The 22,916-nt window shown below is 45.4% G+C and overlaps 1 protein-coding gene across 8 annotated transcripts; it reads right to left on the reverse strand.

Moving 5' to 3' along the window:
- Positions 1–322: 322 nt before the first annotated feature.
- On the reverse strand, positions 323–21,552 carry MTFR1L (mitochondrial fission regulator 1 like). Of its 8 annotated transcripts, none has more exons than XR_006575117.1 (8): positions 15,427–15,951; positions 15,189–15,324; positions 14,232–14,336; positions 13,348–13,457; positions 12,259–12,470; positions 7,825–8,134; positions 3,196–3,458; positions 323–1,219 (listed from the first exon to the last, which is right to left on the reverse strand). XR_006575117.1 is itself a non-coding variant. In XM_044998036.1 (7 exons), the coding sequence occupies exons 2-7, from the start codon at positions 15,276–15,278 to the stop codon at positions 1,114–1,116; spliced, it is 933 nt and encodes a 310-aa protein (XP_044853971.1). In that variant the 5' UTR covers positions 15,279–15,324; positions 21,476–21,552; the 3' UTR covers positions 323–1,113. The 8 variants fall into 8 exon arrangements, 6 of the variants coding, with proteins under 6 accessions (XP_044853971.1, XP_044853970.1, XP_044853969.1 ...); XR_006575118.1 differs by having other exon boundaries at positions 3,196–3,394; positions 15,427–15,947; XM_044998036.1 differs by lacking the exons at positions 3,196–3,458; positions 15,427–15,951 and adding an exon at positions 21,476–21,552.
- Positions 21,553–22,916: the final 1,364 nt, after the last annotated feature.

A 22,916-nucleotide genomic window follows, 5' to 3' on the forward strand; every position in this document is an offset into this window, starting at 1 on the left:
AGACAGCACCAATCCTCAAAAACCCCCAGCACAGTTACCAAGCTGAGACTATCGAGGAAACCTGCAAATATCATTGGAGAACCACGTATAGGGATCCATTTATATCAAGGAATCATCATCTACCTTGAATAGAGCTGAGAGACATTAGCACAGAATGACACTTCAACAGTGACTTGACTTTCTCCTTTCCTTTTCCCCACGTGGTTTTCTACAGGACTCAACTCCAAGCTTTGATGATTCAGTAGATATACTTTAAATCACATTAACAGGGCAAAATTCTTACTGAATTTTACATTAATAAAATAAAGTTAATCTGAATAAAGAGATCATTTTAATGAAATACATGGAATTCTTGACAAGTTACCTTAGGGCAGGATATAAGTGTCGTGTAATGTGACTTGGGGCATATTTTGATCTTTCAAACATACAAACTATTTTAAAAAGTCACTCACCAGCCAACACCAGTCTAGCAAATTGAGTGTGGTTAAATGGTCTGATAATTCACTTTAATTTTTCTTGTCCTAAATGGGACAGGAAAGTAATTGGAAGAAACTTTAGGGAAAGGGAATCCTTTTTTGAGATAATAACGCAAGCTCTTAAACCATCCTCAATACAATCAGAACTTCCTAAAAACTGACAGCCTGGAAGGAAGAAGCAATTTACTCTTATTGATAGCTTTGCACCCGACTTCCCCTGATCAGAGAAAGAATTAGATGCTTTATGTCCATTTATATTATAAATTAGTAGCTAGTCATATTGCAACAAGACCATCATGAGCCAAATGAATGATTCAAGTTAAAGTCACCTTGGGGAAAACACAGATAGGAAGAGAACTTCATTTAGCAACACTCGCATCACTCTGTAGAAGACACTGTTACCAGTAATGCTTCAAAATATGTGGAAAAATTTCCTTTCTTAGAAAGTTTTTATATATTTAGAGACATGGAAAACACTGCAAATCCACAGTTGCTTTCTTGAATAAGTTTCCAGTGCAGAAATAATTTCTAATTAGTAAAGAGGCAAGAAAGTTTGATCCTTAGGAAGGCAGCTACTGTGGAGAAAAATCTCAGGAGCACGATACACTTGCTTACAGATTTAAATGAAAGTGTAATGTCAGTTCTCTTTCATGGTTACATCTTCATCCTTTAGAGCAAATTTTCTTCTTAACACTTCTGATATAAGAACAGCCGGGTCTTCCTCTTTCAATAAAGTTCGGTTCCTGATGGAGATAAAAAATTAAATGTATTAACAGCAATTTCGATAGAGATTCTCCGAAGTCTGTAGAAGACACTGTCTCTGCTAGGCCCAAGCTTTAGGATTTTGTTAAAAAAAATTGTTTTATAAACTGAATTATGAGAAAATTGTGTGTCACTGAAACCCCTTTTTTATTTTAACATTTCCCTGCAGCACTGGGAACCCTGACAGTCTGTCAGAGTTGGGTAAAGTTCAAAAATTGAATGGAAGACAGAGTGAATAGTACCTTACGGCTGAGATTTTGCAAGCTGCCTAGGAAATGTAGAGAGACAGTTCCCATTAATGTCAAGGGGAAACTGTGTGGTCTAAATGCCCCATGTGGTGTAAAAAATCCCAGCCTACATTAAATTTTCTCCTACCCCTCTGCTTTAAATCTGAAGTGTTAAAAGGTAAGAAGAAATGTACAAAATACAAGCCGTATGCAGGCTGTCCTCTATTAAAACCAAAGGACATATTACTTTGAACTGAAATATCATCAGATAATTAGTTCTTCTGTTACACCGCTACCCCGATATAACGCTGTCCTCAGGAGCCAAAAACAAAATCTTACCACGTTGTAGGTGAAACTGCATTATATCGAACTTGATTTGATCCGCCAGAGTGTACAGCCCCGCCCCCCCGGAGCACTGCTTTACCACGTTATATCTGAATTTGCGTTACATCAGGGTAGAGGTGTAATTGTGAAATAGGTACACTGCTCACTTGGCATGTCTTGGTGCAATAAAAAGAGGATTCTTCTGTTTTACCTCCCCTTTTCCTCACATAATCCAACATTAGTCTTGCATGGCAGGCAGGCAGTGGGTCCTGCATCTTACTTCACAAGAAACCAAAAAGGTATGAATTATATTGGGTCATTCCTGATACTTGAAAATAAGGATCCCATGATAACAGCCACTGATTTCAGAGTTTAATATTTTAGAGTAAAAATTCCCTATAGGCTGGAAAAGATTCCATGGAGTTCTGAAATCTTTTAAAAGCCTCTAAAAGAGCCTATTATTTTTAAGCATCAGAGGGGTAGCCATGTTAGTCTGGATCTGTAAAAGCAGCAAAGAGTCTTGCGGCACCTTATAGACTAACAGACGTATTGGAGCATGAGCTTTCGTGGGTGAATACCCACTTCGTCGGATGCATATTTTTAACTAGATGAAAGCAAAAAAATAATGACGGTTTGCTGTATTTGTTTTAAACACCTGCAGCCACTTAATCTCGAATTTGCACCGAAAGCTTCTACAAGACTCAGTGATTAGATTTAAGAAGTTCACAAGTAACCCCTGGCTTCAGGCCTGACCCCCCAGTACCACGTGAAGTGTTTGCAGGGGCAAGGCCTTAGTCCACAATTGTAATGCATTGCTTAAATCATGAGCGTAGAGAGAGAAACACTCCACTGATTTCACCAGAAGCAGGATTCCCTCTGATCCGAGTGCAGAGACAGACAGGGTTCAGAGCATGGACTCTGAAGAAGCCACTCCTCCACCTGGGGAAGCTTAAGAGAATCCAAAATCACCCAGAGTTCCAATAAATTGCTTCCAAAGGGCAATGGGTGTAGGAGGGAAGCCAAGAGCAGATGCAGGAAGAGGCTGGATGGCAGAGGCAAAGTGAGAATGCAGCGATAAAGACGGAAGTTGTACTGAATACAAGGGAAAAGCTCATTTCCCACCATGGGTAGCTAACAGAGGTGTGTGTGTGTGGGGGGGGGGAAATCAGAGCAAGAGAACAAGCCTCCAGCAGCAGCGCACAACCAGCAGCTATTGCAGAAAACTGACACCAGGCAACTAGCAGCAGAGGCGGTACCTTCAACCATCATCATCTCGGCATCTTGATTCTTTAGAAATTCTCACTGAAGAACTCCAACCACCAGGGAAGCAATCATGGACAAATCAATGCGCAATTACACCTGAATTAGATCAATCCCATGACCAGTACTTATAAAAACGTACTCACATTCAAAGCAGATCCTCACGCTAAATGTTTTTAACCACACACTGAATGAACGGATCAGCTGGAACACTACACAGACAATTCCTTTCCAAAAGGCAGCAGATATTACAAGGGCTCTATTCTGATTTTAATGGTGGAAACATGCAAATGTGTCTCATGCTCATTCCTGAAGCTTCCAGGCTGTGGGTTTTAACACCAATTCCTAAACAGGAGCATCAGAGAAGCACGGATTTAATCATCTTGTTAGGTGTAAATGGCATCTCCACCTACAAAAATTAAAAGTGTCATTTAACTCCCTTTTTACACATAGTCACTTTATACTGCTGGCTCTGGTACCATTTGAGTTCGAGAAACTGGTCAGACGAGGGACAGACCCCAGGGAGCCTGCCTCTTGAAAACAACTTCGGTTCATGCTGTTTCATGATTCTTCTAAGTCAGACACCCATGATGCTGCTTCTACACCTGCTCCTGCTGGGACGTCCATATAGTCACCGCAATAACCTCAAAGAGCTCAATGACTCTATAATCAATTCTAAGCTGATTGAGATCATTTACTCTAGGTGGCTGCAGCAAGGATATTTCACAACTCATTAATGTACATCAGCTGTGAAATAACAGGTGTTCTAAGAATAGCCCCACTCGATCTTTTCACATTCACTTGTTTTTGTTCACTGAACATTGTGTGTGAAATACGGAACGGACATCAGCAGGATAAGACAACAAAAGCCGTATCAATTAGATTCTAGGGCAGGGCGATTCAAGCCCAGCAATTCACCACAAGAAATCCAGGCTTGTAGGGTCTTGTTGCTCTCCAGGCCAACAATAAGGAAGTGCTGTATTCAGCCGGTCAGTGAGGTACAAGCTGCTCCCCCCACAGCATATTAGGGAGTCCCAACCAACTCTCATCAGATATATGGCACGTCACCATGGTATGGGGCTGGCCTGGAGGGCAATCATCAATTTGTGCTGGTCAAACAATGAAGACAATTGTTCACCAGTTAATTGCACAGTCGCATGGAATACATTATTCATGGCTATTCACCCAGCTCTCATTCAGATATTGTAACCCTCGTCGCCAAGTGTCCTGTGCACACTGCAGGCAAGGCACTAGGCTAAGATAGAGGGACAGACAAGAGCAATACATGGTGTGAAGCCTATGGTTACAGATTTGGTTACACAGCCTCAGAGGCAGCCTTGGCGAAAACACACATCACCACAACCTTTCCACAAACGAATGTCGTTATCTTTCGGTAAATCCACTGGAGACGTGGCAGTTCCAGTTATTGCTACCGCAGTAATTGCCTAATATCTGGGCCATTCATTCTGAACCCCTATCAGGAAAAAGAACAGCTAAAGACACTCACATTTGCATACAATGTGGTTCGGCTTCTCCTGTTAACCAGGCGAGCAGTTATCCCCTGTGGGGAACGGGCCTCGGCTAACTTGGCAGAACAGAAAAGCAGAGCTCTTCCTTCTCTCTGCCCGCCCAGTCCCAGTGGGATAGAATCTGTTCGATGTCCTCACACAAGACATTTGTATTCTACTTTATAGACGGCTGTGCTAATAGTTACTGGTAATACGGCCCCTTCATGGAACCTAGCTACCTAGAGGAGAACAAGCCCCTTCTTTGGAGAAAGGCATAAACCATTAGCTACAAGCTGGTCTACACTTAAAAATTAGATCCACCTAGTTAAGGGCTCAGGGCTTTGAAGAATGTTGTGCCATGGTGAACTCAACCTACCCCAGTGTAGCGGCAGCTAGGTGGATGGAAGAATTCTTCCGATGTAGTTACCACCTCTTGGAGAGGTGAATTAACTACAGTGACAGAAAATCCCCTTCTGTCGACAAGGGAAGCGTCTATGTTGTGGTGCTACAGCAGCACGGTCGTAGCAGTGTATGCATGCCCCCAGTCCTTAAAATTATACTGGTCCCATTCTCTTGCTCCTGCAGCTGAGTGACTTCCACTGAAGTCAATGGGAACTGCAGATAAATAAGCAGCAAGAAAATTGGGGCCCTTTTCTCTGTGCCACCCTCTGCATAGCTGTGTGTTATCACAGCTGGCTGCACATCCATTCCCATGGCCCCCTCACCTACGCAGAGCCTGTTCACAGCACTGAGACTCACCTACTGCTCAGTGGATGTATACTGACTTCCTGGGGAATCATGCAATTCCATCTCATGTAGGGAAATAGAATGACTGGGACTGATGGGGATGGTGCTACCCCGAAAGTCAAACACCCCTTGTATAGAACTATCTGCATAACCAGCCGCGTATACATCAACACCATCAAATCGTGCTGTGCTGGACAAGTCATTTAACTTTATCTGAAACGCCCTGAGGGTTCACATTAGCGCCCTCCCTGCATGACGAGTGGGGGGGGAGAGGAGAGTTGCTGGAAGAGTTAAAGCCCGCAGTTGTCTTCAAATCCTCCAGTCACAGGCAGGGGCACAGTTTCACCTAGCTTGTTCTCAGTGGCAGCGCTCCGTTCCTGCTGATCCTAGGGAGAGGTCGTGTCTGACATTCTCTCTCCCTACCCTCCCGCCCAATATTCACCCCAGTGGCCATCTTCTGTTCGGCTGGTTCAGGAACAAGATGTAAAACATCCCATGAACAGTCCTTTTCATTCATCATTCGTTATCCCTATGCATTTTGGCCAGGGAGGCATAAAGTCAAAATACGAGCACTTAGAGCACAATCCCCCCATCCCACCCATGACAAGCTTTTCGGAGGACTTCAGCTACGTCTGTTGAAGGCACTGAGCTAGCTGCCCTATGCAAGATGACCGAATAGGTCCAGCACGGGGATAATATTGCTACCTGCATTCTCACGCTAACCAAGCTGCTCGCCCAAGTGCATCCACTGGTTCAACAGTCATTGTCAGACTAACCCTAAACAAGTCACCATGCTCGTTTCTAAAAAACTCTCCACAGATTTGCTCCAGTCCGCCTCAAAGACCTTGTGAAATGCCTCAGCACCAATCCCTATTCACCTAGCACCTTCCTGGTGATCCTGGGAATGCTGGTGTGAGAACCGCAGCTTCTGACCCGGGGAATGAGCTTCCTGAAACTCCCACCTGAAAGAGTGATTATTGCAGGTCTTTCCCTGACCAGCCTTGTTCTGCATTAGTGCACGATTCCCAGACCCAATATGCCCCAGGTGTCTGGCAATTTCCCTTCACACAAGAGTTTATCCTCCAGGGGAAGTTTACTTTGCCTCTTTGAAAATGAATTTACTCGATTAAGGTTAAATAGTGTGTGACACACAAGTGTAAGACACGCTTGTAGGCACTTTAGCTACGGTTTTGCCCATTTCTGATGGAGGTTCAAAGTCTGAAGAAAGTCTGGCTTTCGATCACCAAAAGAGGAGGATTCACATTGCCCAAATACGACATCGCAGACTGAATTACCTAATGCCGGACAACGGAAGTTGATGCAACCCCACTAAATCCTGCAAAATGACAAGTACTTTTTTGAAGATTACATCTCCTTTGACTGTGATAAATCAACATTGCAAAGGATGGTAAAAAAGAAAAAGCTCCTTTGGACAGGCAAGAAAAAACTTCAATCTGCAATTCAAAAGAGGACACATATCCAGTGTGTATTCATGAGCAGGAGAAATTCATTTAAGCTCTGACTCCTACTCCAGCCTCCAGAAAGATTAATGACAAGAATTATAATGGAGGAGGGATACATTTCCACTTCTGAATAATATTTCTTTGGAAAATTTGAGAGCAATGATACTTCAGTGTAGGCTGAGCTGTACAGAGTATATTTCAGTGTTTTATTTTTTGGTATACTTTTGTTTGGTGCCAGAGAATTACATTTCTCTTTAATTGGATTAGGCATAAAATTCATGAAGGAACATAATGAATATTCAAAATGTTTTTATTTTGATATTGGATAGGGCTCCCCACGATACCATAGAAATGGCCACATGGATTTTGGAGTGTGCCGGTGAAAGGGCTGAGCATCATCAGTCTAATTCCATGTCGTCCATGTGAAACAAGAATAATACAAAGGCCTGCTGAGATATTAGAGAAGGTATTTCTTCATTGGGAGGGTCCTGACACACAGTGACTTGGCATTCCCAGGTTACACAACAACAGTACGATAAATCTGCTTTCAGGACAGCGCTTATGAGGAAAAAAGCATGAGGTGGGCGGTTTGCCTAATCAGACATTGCATGGAATGCACAGAGCTTAGAGGTGAGGGGTGTGCAGATATCTGACAATAGGGTCTCAGAGGGCTTCACTCATGATGTCTCCTCTCCCCACACATTTTGCTAAACGATAAGAAAAGCAAGGTGATTTTTGGTGTGGACGGGTTGAAGCAGAGCTGTCAAGCAGTGTGCTGGTAGACTTCCAGTGCTTCCCCCCCTCTCTCCATTGTTTTCTACCCTTCAATCCAAAGGCTTGGCTCAAAGGCAATCATTTGGGAGGCAAATAAAACAGATCTAGAAATAGCAGCAGTTCTAATGTACAACAAATATTTCTTTGTAAAGCATGATTATAGCACGAAGGACAAGCAGATGAACACAATATTCAATGTGTCTACAATGCTTTGAAACAAAAAAAAAAAAAAGAGGACAGGAGCGTTCATGCAGAAAATAAAAGAGGTTCAGGAAGGACTTACAAATCTTTGTTCTGTTTCATCCTATGAATGTCTTTAAGTATGCCCATCATGTCCGCAAAACTGCTGGCCTTCGAAAGAGACACAGAATCTTCCTCGTCAGCATCCTTTGGATCTGGTTTACAACATTCAGAGGTTGCAGAACAAAGCATGGAAACTGATGGAAGCTCCGGGATTTCTAATTCTGCCTCCTCTGTGATATCACTAATGACAAAGGAAGTTGTAGATTGGAATGAGGATCCAAAACAAGGTAAGGGAGAAGATACATTTGAACTTCCTGGAGATAATAAATCTGGCGTTAATGAAGCGGAAGCTGAAAAAGAAAACAATATATGTATATACATAAACTAGTGCCAAACCACCTTATTTTTCTAAGCAGAAGAATATAAATCAAGCTCAGATCTTGGCCAACCTCCCCCAAGTTATGCAAAAATAAACATGACTGAGGACTTTCCCTTTTACCCTCCACATGCACACTGCTTCCTCCATCCCTCCCGGCCCAACCTTACAGCTCTCATCCCCACTGCCCCTGATACCATGCTTCTGTCTACACATATAGCCTCCATCACTATATTACCATGCATCTCGCAGAGACAGACTTTATCCTTACAAGCCCCCTGGGAGTCAGGGAAGTATTATACCCATTTTACAGGTGGGAAACTGAGGCACAGAGATTACATTATATGGTTAAGGACAAACAAGACATCTGTGAAATCTGGGAACAGAATGAAGATCTCTTGCATCCCAGTTGAATTCCTTAACCAAAAGGCCATTCTTCCTCTTCCAATCCAGGGCCTTCCTCCTACAGCAGTATCCCAGGGCTGTCCCCCTTATACAATGCCTCTATCAAGTTGCTTCCTTTCCATTTTGTTCTGAAAACCCATTACACATGACAGTATGAACACAGGACTGGGAACTAGCAATGCCTTCATTTTAAATTTTGACTCTGATACCAATGCTCTTTGGGACCCTGGATTTTTCCCTAATTTATTGAACATGTTAGAGTACATGCATCTTCGAGAAGGGCCTTCTCTGTGTCAGAAAGGAGCATACAGAACCGCATAGACTTGCTTTCAGTTCCCAGCCATCAGAGTCATTTTGTTGATGTAGATAAAAGCCAATTGCACAGTACCTATTACTTTCCACCAACACCTCCAAAATGCGATTGAGAACTGTAGTTATTGTTTGGATTGTCAGATTACTCGTCTGCAACTATCTTCTCAACTATAATTCCAAAGTACTGAAATCAGAACATGCTCCAGACTTTGCAAAAAGCCCTTACAAGCGAGCTGACAAACTTGGGAACGTTGCCAGGGAAGGAGCGGGGAGGGAGAAATATGATCAGTGTTTCCCATGCAGACCTCTGATCCGCTCACAATTATTACCTTCCTCTACTTAAGGCGAGTTGAACAGTTTATATGACTGATCTGACATCTTGCTCTCAAGACATGACATCTTCTCCATTCTTTGTTTCTAATTCAATTGCTCCTCTTGGATCTTACACAAGGAGGAAGAATGAGGGTAACAGTCTCTCCAAAGAGGAGATGTCCTTCGCTTTCATGGTCTCCAAGAACCTTGGTGAGATGGCTTCCCCACCCCTGGAGTTCTTTCAGCCTTTTAGTGTGTATGTGCTTTGATACCTTGTGGCTTATAGATAACAAGATACAAATGTACTTCCCTTAAACTACCTGACCTCTGCCCAGTACATTCTGTGTTAAATTATGGATTGTTTTCCATACAGATCAGCTAATCCCTTTCCCCCTTTGTCTGCATTTTGTCTTTTTTGTAAGAGCACAAATGCGCCAGAGATCAGGAAAAAGTAATTATTGTTCTACATATGCAACCTAAATATGACCATGAAGTATCTTGGAAGAGTTTAGAAAAATTCTTAATCTTCTGTGAGATAGTATCAACCACCGTGTCAGAGGGTGCCTGTCTCTAAGAAAGAATGCACCATGTCCTACCCAAAGGCACAGACAATTCCCTAGTTTCCTAGCAAAATAACCAGCAAGAACAATTCCTACATGCATGAAATCACTGAGTGAATCTTTTTGGAAAATGACGACTGGACCAGAGTTTGCAGTGAGACGGTTACACAAAAATATATCACCTGACATAGGGAAGGGGTGGGGATGAGACAAGGCTCATGTAGTCTGAGCAAGAGCCATAAACTATTCTATTAACAACCCCCCATTTTACTGCTGAACTAGAAGCGTTAAAGCTGTTCCTGACGCCGTATGGCTTAAGCAGAATGAAAGGTACAAAGAGCTGATTAAGAAGTAGTTTGCACTGACATTTTAAGGGTCAAATTCTGCCTTCTGTTACTTTTGAGGCATGTCCAGTGGTTAAAATACAAGCCTGGGAATAAAGAAGTCTGCAGTTCTAAAGGCAGCTTTTTCACTCTCATCCTGTGTAGTCTTGTCCCAGAGAACCTCTCTGCCTCAGTTTCCACCTCTGTAAGTGCTCCCCTAGGTATTCTGTGCATGTAACCGGTGACCTATGAACTTGTGATCAAATTCTGCCCCGAGTGGATCATCATAGCTACACTAGTCAGTCTACTTTGTACCGCATCGCATTTAAACATTGTGATCCAGACAAAAACATCCTATGTATTCCAAGGGGCATCTAATATATTAAAGATGGATAAAATAAGTTAGAATGGGCTGAACCTAATACATTAGATTCATGTCTGAAATGCAGAGGCCAACATTCAAACTAAATCCAGTATAGTCTGAGGATGTAATGAGTAAGTGTCTCCCCTTGCAATGAACTAACTATAAGCAATGGCTTATATTGTTTATAAGGCTGTAAGTTTGTCACAGCGATGACTTATGACAGATCCTATGACAAGGTATTTTTCATAAAAAGTGTCACCTTACTCAACTGTCTCCTTCTCCCTAAAGGATTAGGTTTGGTTCTGTAGTCGAGTATGGAAGAGTGCCCTGGGTTTTAAATGTAAAACACAACAAGCAAACTATGTTTAATTGCAGAATAAAGGGTATTTCACTTACCACAATTTTCCATGACAAAGCAGTATTTAAGATAGTGTCATGACATCATTTTATTTAAAAATGGAAAAGGCTTTTGCATTTTTTGCCATAACAAAGTTAATTTTCCCCCCCTTTTATGCCATTGACAGAAAGCCAAATCATAACCACGCCCTTTATACCTTGGTTGTACACCAACAGATGCAGCTTCCTACAAGAGAAGCTGTTTTGGAGAAGGTTCAAGTTCCAGTAACGTGCCAAGTTGCTACTTTTAAAAGGTTTTAAGACTACTTCTGGTCTTGCACAGCTCTGTGACTCTGATTGGTCAGCAATACGAACAAGCATGTGATGCCATTGTGTACTCTGGAGTTTCACCAAAAATAGCATCCTGTTTATTTCCAGAGCCACCCAGCAGAAGCTAGACCACAAGAGCAAATTAAAGGATGGCATTTCCTCTTTCACATTAAATTTACTTGCATTTTTTTAGCTTAAAACACAACTAAAATCAGTGTGTTTATGACAGGAACAATTAACCAGCGAGAATTAATTCAAGAAGATGATGTGCACATGGTCAGACTAGATGATCACAATGGACTCTTCTGGCTTTATAATCTATTAATCTGTGAACTCCAGCCGGCCTCTTCTCAAAAAGCTTAACTGGCCCGAGAACAATTAGTACTCATCTCTGGTCACGAAAAACCAGAACACTTACATCACACTCCCAAAGAAACAGAGGAAAATAACCCTTTTTAAACACCAACAGCAGGCCTGGGGGCAAGAATGACAAGACTAAATCCCCAACGTTTTCATTCAGTGGAAGGCACTCAGTCTGGAAACTCAACACCCTCTCTCTCCAGTACAGTTAATTTTGGTTGTACTGATTTCAAAAATAAAGTGTGTGTTGGGGGTTTCTAATCAAACCAATGCCAATATGTACAAACAGTACCATTCGTTCTACCGACATCACAGATGACATTGCACCAACAAGGGGAGAGAAGAAATGTACTCAGCCATTGTGAATTCTGTAACTCCAGCTGTTTATGTCATTTGCGTTCCACTACATGGATGCCAAAAATGGATGCATTCCATTTAAGCCACTGCCAGCTCTTACGAAGCAATAGGATCAGCATGGGTGTCGTCTCCCCACTAGTCAATAAACTCCTATAACACTCAACTCAGCTGGAGTTGTAACAGTGAGCTGTATGCACAGCTTTGGCTATGTATACCATTCCAAACGTATATATTGTATTAAATCGCCCAGGCAAAGGCTAGAGATAGGAATCCAAAGACGACAAAATATCTATTGTCTTGCATTTTATGCAAAAAGCCAGAAAACTGGCAATATTTTGATAAAGTATCTGACCAGTATTCACTGCTTTTTATAGCAGAATCATCACTGTTCACAGTCTCAAGCCTTTTATTGTTAGAAAAGAAGGACTTATGTTCCTACCTGGCTCTGCAGCTACAATTTTAGCTATTTGACTCCGCAGGAGGCTCAGCTCATCTTGAAGCTCCGTCGTCCGACTGAGGGCCGGTAAACCAGGTTTCTTTAAGACCAGCAGCTTCTCTTCCTGCTTTCTCAAGTTGGGGACTGAAGCATTTCGCTGTATAACAAAGAACGGGCTGGGCTTCCATTTGTGCTTCAATGGACGTGTGTCACTCCTAAAAAGTGCAGCACAAAAGCCCATCAGTCATACAAACGGAACAGACCCCACTCAAGCAATAATGTTTTGTGTTTCCACAGCCTGCCACCCAAGAACTGCAAAGCATTTTACAAACAACAAATCAGGATACTCGTGGGAGGTAGATATTATCCCTGTTCTATAGAGGAGGAAAATGTGACACAGTAACTACACAAAAACTGCTGCCCAAAGTCTGTGGCAGATGCAGGAACCAAAAAGCAAGCTTTTGAACTTTCAGTCTAGAGCCTTACCCAGGAGGCCAGTAGGATATTCCTCTCTTCCGGCTGGTTTACATTTCTATGCAATGGAACGGCATTTGATATTGTGTATGCATGGGGGCGTCACCTGTCCCCATTACATAGTTTCTCGGACTTCAAAAGGCCTGCATTTGATTTTTCACAAGACACACTAATATTAAAATTACTGGCCTGCCCCAGAACTTCAAAAAGTGAAATGGATAGACGTGGACTCCCTGGAGAAACAGGTATGAATCCCAGAAGGGATATGATAGCCCTTCATCCTTCTGAAGCAGATACCCTGAGCACCATGTGGTTTACTAGGTGGAGGTCTTTCAGTTATGATCTTAAAAACTAAGAGCCTAGCCACTCTGCTTGAACGTTAAGTATCCCCTGGCACTTTCTGTAAGAGTTTGCCCTAGTGTCCTTGGCCAAAACGTCTCATCCCTCCTCTCTGTAGAACAACTTTCAATAAATCAATCAAATCAATCGGCATCTCACCAGAACAACTCAAGTGACTAGAAATTATGAGCATTTGATCAGTTACGGTTTTATCTTTCACAAAATAAGCCACTTTACAGGAAGAACGGAACGCTATTGGGTGAGAAAAAGTAAAAATACCTGACTCTAGCATATGTTTCTTCTTCATCTGCTGCTATCCATGCAATATCTGCCAGAGTGGGGACTGGAGGTGCATCATTTAGATACAGATCTGAAATGTTTGGTAGAACCTAGGAAGAACATAATGACATTATAATAAATATAATGGTTTTGTTCTGTTTAATGTGTTTGGTACAATTTAAAGACCACGAAGCCTTCTCTGCGTCAGATTCATAGCTGGGTCTTCACTGTATGAAGCCAGTGTAGATAGATTCAGATAAACCAGTACATGAAATGCTGTCTGTGTTTATGAAACTGTCCTCTTAGCTTTTTTGATGTGCATCATAAAACTGGAAAATGACCCTGCAAAAATGTACTCACTATTGCCTGACATGCAGCCAAAAAAGGAAAAATTAGCGAGCACATGAACACCACTTTTCAGCTACAAAGCGATACCATTATTGAGCTAACTCTCAAACACCCAATGAGGTAGGTATGTATCATGAGCCTCATATTATGGTTTGGGAAATAGAGACACAGGGAGATTAGGTGACTTGCCCGAGGTCACACACTCAGTTAGTGGCTCAGCTAGGAATAGGACCCAGAAGTTTGGACTCAGTCCCCTCTAATCATTAGCTCACACTCCTTCCTGATTGCTGGTGTGATTGTATAGAACATGTTCCCAAATTGCCACTGATCATTTCAGGGATTTACAAAAACTAGGAAGAATTAAAATTGTTAAAACTGATAATTTATACAATCCTATTGGCTGCATGTGGTGCATTTCCAATTTCAAAAATACTTTACTTTGCTATGGGAAAGAATGGCAAATCAGAATTGTTACTGTTGCTAAAGAACTGAAGAGTCCTGCATATATTTGCAGAATCTCTTATGCATTCCCTTACCTCAAAGGATGCTCTAGGACAGGGTTTTAAAGGAAGGTTTGTCCCAATCCTCCTGACAACACTGCGTGATGAGCCATGGGGTTTGTTCTGCCAAATTGGGATAGTCTGAGAACCAAGACAACATTTTATCAAATATTTCAAATAAAGAAAGATTAGATTTAAAAAAGGCAGTTTCTGAAAGTGTCAAGAGCCACCATATAAACTAAATTCAAACCTATAGCACCTCTTTTAGCTATTTTTAAAAGAATAAAAAGTTAAGAGTACCAGGAAGTACCAATATTTATTTTCAAATTAAGATCCTCTTTCTACAAACCCATGTCTAACTTTACACACAGGAAAGTCAATGAAAGGAAGTGAGGTGCCTAACTGGTATTTGTGCCTTTGAAAATCACCTCCTTAGTCAGTTTCATGTCTGTTTATAGTCATCTTCTAGACTGTGGCAAACTCTGGAGGTAAATGTTTAAATCCAAGCAAGCTTATTTTTCAGTTCATGCAAAACTCCATTAATAGTTGGGTGATAAAACTTTTTATTAAGACACACAAAGTCTATATTTTGGACCTAAGCTACCTGACAGTGCTGGTTTTAAATTTAAATTGTTTACCCCTATATTAAATAATAAACTGAATCACTAGGCTATAAATGCACCAATTCCTATAATACAGATTTGAAAGCCAAAGCAACACTTGTTTTATGGTATACCATGAAGTTCCTTAATGTATTTGTAATCTCACAATTCAAACAAAATAGCTAAATTTTATATATAATAAAACCCAACAGATAGCGAGTACATGAAACGGCATCCTTGCAGCTCTTACACAAGCAATGAAGGTTAGGGGTACTGGGGAGGGAGATGACTAATGAGACAGTCTCTCACGATGCATTCTGCAGAATGAGAAGTTTTGGGATCCCCTCGGCTCTGCATAATTAAGTATTTTTCAAAGAGCTGTTGTACTTACTGACTCTGTTTCCATCTCAGGCTGTAGAGAAGGTTCCCAAGCTGGATGAGCAATTAAATCAGAGACGAAAATTGTAACGCCAAGAAACATAAGGCAGCTTCATATTATTTCACCTTGACAAACACAGATTTTCTCACTAAAAAAAAACAACCCACAAACAATGAGCCTAGATGTGGACAAGTTCTGCATTTGTGTATTTAAACATCAATATCTAAGTCAACTTTACAAAGAGCCCCACCTTTATCAGAAGGGTCGTTAACATGGCCCTTTTTGGGGCATGCAGTGGTTTTAAGACAGGCCCCTATGGCTAAGGAATTCTGCCACCCTTACAGCTGAGGTGATTATCAAGTGGGATGTCTTTCTGGACCTTGAATAATGGTAACCATGCAGCCTTCCTCAAAAAGCAGTTTTAATCCCAGCTGAAAAGTAATGCACAAAATGAACTAAGGAGAGTATGTAATCACATGGTTCAAAAGCCAGACTGGATACTAGGACTCCTGGGTTCTACTCTTAGCTCTGCCATGAAGTTACCATGGTGACTGGCAGTTTCTCCCTCTTAGCTATGGCACTTGCCTCCCAAATAAAGATAGGTGGGTAAGTTGAGGCATCTCTTACTTGAGCTCCTTAGAGGTGGGTGCGAACAGGGCAGGTTTTCAGGCAGATAAAGGGGACAGGAAATGTCTTTAGCAAGGTTCTGTAAAGACAGGCCTCTGACTCTCATCCCTTGCACATGTAAGCTCACACTCGCCAGTGGGTGGAAAGAACAAAGGCAGAAAAACAACACACACACCCGCAACCCACAGGAGCAGCTAGAGGGGAGCTCCTCACCTGCTAGTAGTGACAAAGGAACTGCCAGTTGGAGGCAGTGTTCAACTGTAGTACCCACATCACAGGATCAGAACGTTCCACTTACTGGTAGGGGAACCTGACAGCGGAGGTGGGGGGAGGAGTATGACACCATCCAAAAACATTAAACTTTGGCGGTTCCATCTGGCCTTGAGGATGCTTGAGACCCATGAAAGAGAATCCTCTAGTGATGGGCACATCAGAGGAGAATAATAATTTTTCCCCCTTGTTTTGTCAACTTTGTGCATTTGACAGGATTTTGTATACAGTCAGTTTCTCTGGTTAGCTGCGGGTGGGCTTGGGGAATCTCTCACAACAGAGACGGGTATTTAAATATAGTAAAATGTGATTAGAAACTCAGAGATTGGCTGGGGGATGCTCAGGGTTAGGCGTATACTTGGAAATACATCTAACTCAGGTTTTTGAAGTTGACTGTCTTTCAGCTGATGGTGTCCCTTTAAGCTCCTTATTTTCAACATGCCAAAGATGTTTTAACAAGCACCAGCGAAACAAGGGACAAAGTCTCATGCTGACAGAGGTCAGCTGCAAGAAGCTGCTGCTCTGACTGCCAAGATCCAAAGAGAAGCCAAAAAAGGCATTTAAAATGACACGTCTCCCTAACATAAACAGGCCTCTTGAGACTTAGCAGTTAGTTGTCTGAAAGGGATTGTTTTTCCCCCCAGCTCATTTCCTCTCCTTGATTTCTCATGGGAGGGGGGTTAATTTGCCGTAGTCCACTTTCATCCCTTGCAGTAACATCAGTACCGTATGAATTACATGGAGAACTTCATGAAGCAAGCAACCGTCTCTAATAAGATCTGCAGTCACCGTAGCATCCAGGTGCCTTCATATACAAATACAAGTTCAGGTTTGCTGTGATAAAACCACCACCTGCTTTTCCAGCAATAACTGCCACAAAATTGGTGAATCAAGAGCAACAAGTGTGGCAAAGGACATATAAACGTCAGCCATGTAGAGAAAACAAGCTACAACAGCCCTCCTCCATACTGAACCAAGGTCAGCTAAGTGACATACGCTAACAGTATCACAGCTCAGTCAACCAAAAATAACTACGCATGACAGAGAGGGGCACCACCAAAGTGTTCTTCAGCCTGCAGCATGCACAGAACCACCATTAACTGTCCCCCGCTCATGTCATTTACACAAGAGTACAAACACTGGCGTACCCAGGAGCCCACAGTGTAATCAATGGGGGAGAAGCCTAAGAGGAACTGATAACAACTGCAGAACAGAGATTGAAACCTATTGCTCCAGGATAAGCTCAGCTGCTCCCAGAATTGAAGAGAAACCTCCCATGCCTCAACAGAGGCTACAAACCACTTAAGCTTCACTCCTGAGTTACAGTGATACAAGAAACTCGGGATCCCATCAGAGAAAGCCAGGCCCATCGGTTTTCCTAGCCTTGTCCCAAGCAGGGCTAGGGACCCTTTTGGGTTGACTGGGGAGTTTTATTTTAATAGTATTAATTAAAAAAAACACGGAATGATGCTGACACAGGGCATTTTATTGTTAGGGACCCTCGAGGAAGTGATATGAAAATTAACAGGCAACTGGAGTGTACATGTCTGTGTTAGGGAGAGAATCAGACTATTAGTGATGCAGCTTCAATTCCAGCTAAAAAATACTGGGCAAGATGAACTAGGGAGGGAGCATGGTGAAGTGTTTGAGTGTCAAATCCGGAGCCAGGACTCCCAGATTCTAGTCCCAGCTCTGGGAGGGAATGTGGCCTAGTGGTTAGAGCAGGAGCCTCTGTTCTATTCCTGGCTTGTCAACCGTTACTGCAGATTATCAGCTTCACCCCGCAGTGCCTCAGCTTCCCCATTTATAAAATAGGGGCGATGACAGTGACCTGCTTCCTGAGGAGACCTCCCTGCTGTTTAAAACCCAGCGAGGGCAGCACTAGAGAAGGAAAGGTTTGCAGAAAGGCCAAGTGGGGCATGTTCTTAGCGAGGTCCTGTATTCCCCCCAAACCAGACCTGGGACTCTCAGTCTCTCACCCACTTTACAGAGAAGCCCAGAGTAGCAGAGGCAATACCTGAGAGTGAAACACCTCCCCCTGCATCCATACCTCCAGTTACGCTGCTCCCCCCAACCCCCCAATCTCTTTACACCTGCCATGCCCCCTCCCCTCGCAATCACCCCCAGCTCCCCCTCCCCCCGCCATGCCCCCTCCCCTCGCAATCACCCCCAGCTCCCCCTCCCCCGCCATGCCCCCTCCCCTCGCAATCACCCCCAGCTCCCCCTCCCCCGCCATGCCCCCTCCCCCCGCAATCACCCCCAGCTCCCCCTCCCCCGCCATGCCCCCTCCCCCCGCAATCACCCCCAGCTCCCCCTTCCCCGCCATGCCCCCTCCCCCTCGCAATCACCCCCAGCTCCCCCTTCCCCGCCATGCCCCCTCCCCCTCGCAATCACCCCCAGCTCCCCCTCCCTCCCCGTGCCCCCTCCCCCTCGCAATCACCCCCAGCTCCCCCTTCCCTGCCATGCCCCCTCCCCTCACAATCACCCCCAGTTCCCCTTCCCTGCCATGCCCCCTCCCCTCACAATCACCCCCAGCTCCCCCTCCCCTCCATGCCCCCTCCCAATCACCCCCAGCTCCCCCTTCCCCGCCATGCCCCCTCCCCTCACAATCACCCCCAGTTCCCCTTCCCCGCCATGCCCCCTCCCCTCACTATCACCCCCAGCTCCCCCTTCCCCGCCATGCCCCCTCCCCCCCGCAATCACCCCCAGATCCCCGTCCCCGCCATGCCCCCTCCCCCTCGCAATCACCCCCAGCTCCCCCTCCCCTCCGTGCCCCCTCCCCCTCGCAATCACCCCCAGCTCCCCCTCCCCTGCCATGCCCCCTCCCCTCACAATCACCCCCAGCTCCCCCTCCCCTGCCATGCCCCCTCCCCCTCACAATCACCCCCAGCTCCCCCTTCCCTGCCATGCCCCCTCCCCTCACAATCACCCCCAGCTCCCCCTCCCCTGCCATGCCCCCTCCCCCCGCTTTCACCCCCAGCTACCCCTTCCCCGCCATGCCCCCTCCCCCCCCAATCACCCCCAGCTCCCCCTCCCCTGCCATGCCCCCTCCCCCCGCAATCACCCCCAGCTCCCCCTTCCCCGCCCTGCCCCCTCCCCTCGCAATCACCCCCAGCTCCCCCTTCCCCGCCATGCCCCCTCCCCTCGCAATCACCCCCAACTCCCCCTCCCCCCTCCGTGCCCCCTCCCCTCGCAATCACCCCCAGCTCCCCCTCCCCTCCATGCCCCCCCCTCACAATCACCCCCAGCTCCCCCTTCCCTGCCGTGCCCCCTCCCCTCACAATCACCCCCTGCGGTTACCTGCCGTGCGCCCCTCCACCCCCACCTGAAATTCTCTCCACGGAGGAACCCGCCGGTGCCGGTGCCACCTCCCACAACCCAGTCTCACCTCCGCTTCCGGTCAGCCATCGGGCCCTGACCCGGAAGTAGAACGCGATAACCGACTCAGGCAGCTGTCCCGACTTACTTCCGAGAGCGCCTCATTCCCCGCGCCTGCGCAGTATCGCGTCCCTCCGGGTTAGCCGGAGCGTAGCGCCTCCGCCCCGCCGGTTGCTGCTGGGGAGCGAGTGACTCCGCCCCCTCCCGCGAGCCACCGCTCAGTGCCGGCGTCGCACGGGCTCTCCTATGCGTGGTGGCGTCACAGGGAGACGCACCGCGGCTCTGTTGGGCGGGGGCTGAGGCTGACTCCGCCCCCGGGGGGGTGAGAGGGGTGAAGGGAGGGAGGGGCCCTAGCGGGGGGGGGCGGAGACAAGAGGGGCCCTCCCCAGCCACCCCCGTCCTCCTGGGGCAGCCCCGGGGAGAGGGCAGCCAACTTCCTAACCCCCCCACGCCCCGCCCCTTCTCTGAGGCCCCGCCCCTGGCCCACCCCCACTGGCTGCATCCACCTCCCTCCATCACTCACTCTCCCCCCCCCCCACTTTCACAGGCTGGGCAGGGAGCTGGGGTGCAGGAGGGGATACAGGCTCTGGGCTGGGGGGTTCAGGGTGCCGGAGGGGGCTCCCGGCTGGCATAGAGGGACGACTCCGGCTGGGGGTGGGCTCATGGGGGCTCTGGGGTAGGGGCAGGGATGAGGTGTTTGGGGTGCAAGAGGGGGGTGCTGGACCATGCCAGGAGGTGGGGTGGGGTGTCCCAAAAGCACGTACCGCCTCTCCAGGGAAGCAGCCCCCACGTCCCTGTGGCCTCTAGGCACATCAGCAGCCAGGCAGCTCTGCGCAGTGTGTGCTGCCTTGGTACCTGCTGGCACCGCCCCCCCTGCAGTTCCCATTGGTCACGGTTCCTGGCCACTGGGAGCTGCGGAGCCAGTCTTCAGGGCAGAGGCAGCAGGTGGACCCTTCCAGTCCCTGGCCACCGGGATCTGGTGACTGCGTCCAGGAGCAGTGCAGAGCCAGGGCAGGTAGGAAGCCTACCTAAGCCCCAGGCCCCTGCTGCACCACTGACCGGACTTTGAATGGCCTGGTTGGCAGTGCCGACCAAGTCCCTTTTCAAGCAGGTGTTCTGGTCAAAAACTGGATGCCTGGCAGCCCTATCCCAGGAAGCCCCCTTCACCCCATGCAGGGGTGCAGAGACACAGGGGGAAGCTCCAGGAAACCCCATCATCCTGTAGGCAGGCAGACACATCAGGCCACCCCTAGGAATTCCTCCTGTACAGCTGGTCAAAAAAATCAGAATTTCTGTCTGCTTGGCAATTCCCCAAAAGTTTTCAGTCAGTTCTGGAACAAAATGAGGCAGTTCCAAAGAAATCAAACTGTGTCTGTTCAACTGTCCCCAAAACACATGGAGCAGCCATCTGTGCCCAGTTCTTGGGAGGAGTGGGCTGGAGCCTGGGGACTCATGGAGCCAGCCCCACTGAGAGCTGAAGTTCTCAGGCTAATGGGCTCCAGGGCAAGGCTGCCCCAGTCACACTCTAGAAACCCAGAGTTCCCAGCAGCCAAGGTATATACGTAGTAGCAATTTAGTAGCATTATTCACTTTGCAAGGGGCCTTCTCACAGCTGATTGGAATGATTTAGCTTAAGGACACAATGCAGAGTGATTTTGGATTGTTAGGTGGTGCTCAGCAGTGAGATATTTGATCTCCACTCAACATAGCATTTCAGAACGTCCTTCACCCCCACTACACCAGTACTGTAACCCTTCAGGCCAGAGCTCGCTGAGAGGAGCCAGGCACATTCACTTTGCGACAGGGAATTTACCTTGCCTGACTCACTTTCTTCCTGCTTTTACAATGGAGCTTTGGACATAGGCCAGTTGCTAAAGAAGAGACTAGAGCCATTGGCAGAAAAGTGACACAAACATGCTAGTTGCCCCATGAAGAAAGGTCCAGAAGTCAGCACATCTCAACTCCAATCCCATCTCTATGGCAACATAACCTATTTTGGCCTTACCCAGTCAAACTTTAAATACCTTGGCATTTGAGTCTATCCATCTCCAGGCTACAGGAGAGTCAGTCGCCTAAAAATGGGCTTTGTTCTAGGATTCCTTTGTCAGTTCCAGAACTTTCATCATCTGTTCCTTCTAATATTCTTGGTGACCTTCAGAGTTGACAGCAATATTCCAATGTAGGTGTCGTGCTGCCAAACTTCTAGCAGCAGCAAAGGGAGTTTTCCCTGGGAAGAATTAGATCGCAGGGATCTGAGGCTCTGCAGTATGCAGAGAGGGTTGACCTTTGTATTGGCTCTGGCTCAAAACATTGGCCTTGAGACATTAAAAGTTTTGACGTCCTTTCCCTCACACTATACCTCCTACCTTTCAGTATGTGCCCAGCCATTTCAACCCTGCTAATCCTTTCACACCTTACTCACTGGGAAACAAGGATTGATTTAGTCCAATTGCCAACATATCAAAGTGACAAGCAAAACAAGCATTTATTTTTCAGATTTTTTTTTATTACACAAAAATAAGTGAACTAAGCTGGTACAGATGGTAAAATTGAGAACATTCCTCACAAGAATTACCTGTAAACCTCAATCAGAACACTGAGCTAATGCTTAATATCATGGTTTTTCTGTAGGTGTAGTTATGAACAAACCTATAATCAGGTGTTTAAATATGTAAAACCATTTTAGAAAGAATGAGGTATGCACAAAACAAAAATCATCATTCCATATTGACCTCTGTGTGTATTAGCTTATTACCACACCGCTCTTTAATTCCAAGATCACTAGGGAACACAAATGGAGAACAGCATCCATGGTTGACACACAGTATATATCTGAGTTATAGGATGGCTGGTATTACCTTATGTTAGGTATTTCTTCCCTCTACTACACTAAATAATCCTTGAGAGCTCTCAAATACTGCTACAGAAACTGTCCAGCGTAGCCTGACTACAATGTATTAAAATTAGTCTCACACACATTAGAACGGAAACATTTACTTTTGTAAAAAATACACGATTTGAGAATGTTCACCTCTAAACGTGAATTGTCTCTGGGCAAGAACGTTAGATGAAAATATATTTTACATACACTGATTAAAAAACTCGCAGAGGAGGAGGAAATGAAATAAGTTTTTCCCTGAATTACAGCTGTCAGAAATCAGCCCTGACCCATTCACGATTTAAGATCAGACCGTCACAAAGCACAGATGATCAGGGAATAAAAAAAAAAGCTTCTACTTCATCCTCTTCAGAGATATCAAAACCACTTACAAAAGCCTATGAAGTATATAGTAAAAATATGAAAAGTTTGGCACATATTAAGAAAGTTTAAGACACGGCTTTTGTTCAGAGTCCACCTCTCAAAACTCGATCCAAGATTAAACAACAGTAAAAACAGCAATTAGTTCTTTTAGGCAGCTTTATGATTGCAAGATTAATACTGGAATCGAGCTCCTTTTGAGAGCC

Source organism: Mauremys mutica, chromosome 23 (genome assembly GCF_020497125.1).
Source record: "Mauremys mutica isolate MM-2020 ecotype Southern chromosome 23, ASM2049712v1, whole genome shotgun sequence".
NCBI lineage: Eukaryota > Metazoa > Chordata > Testudines > Geoemydidae > Mauremys > Mauremys mutica.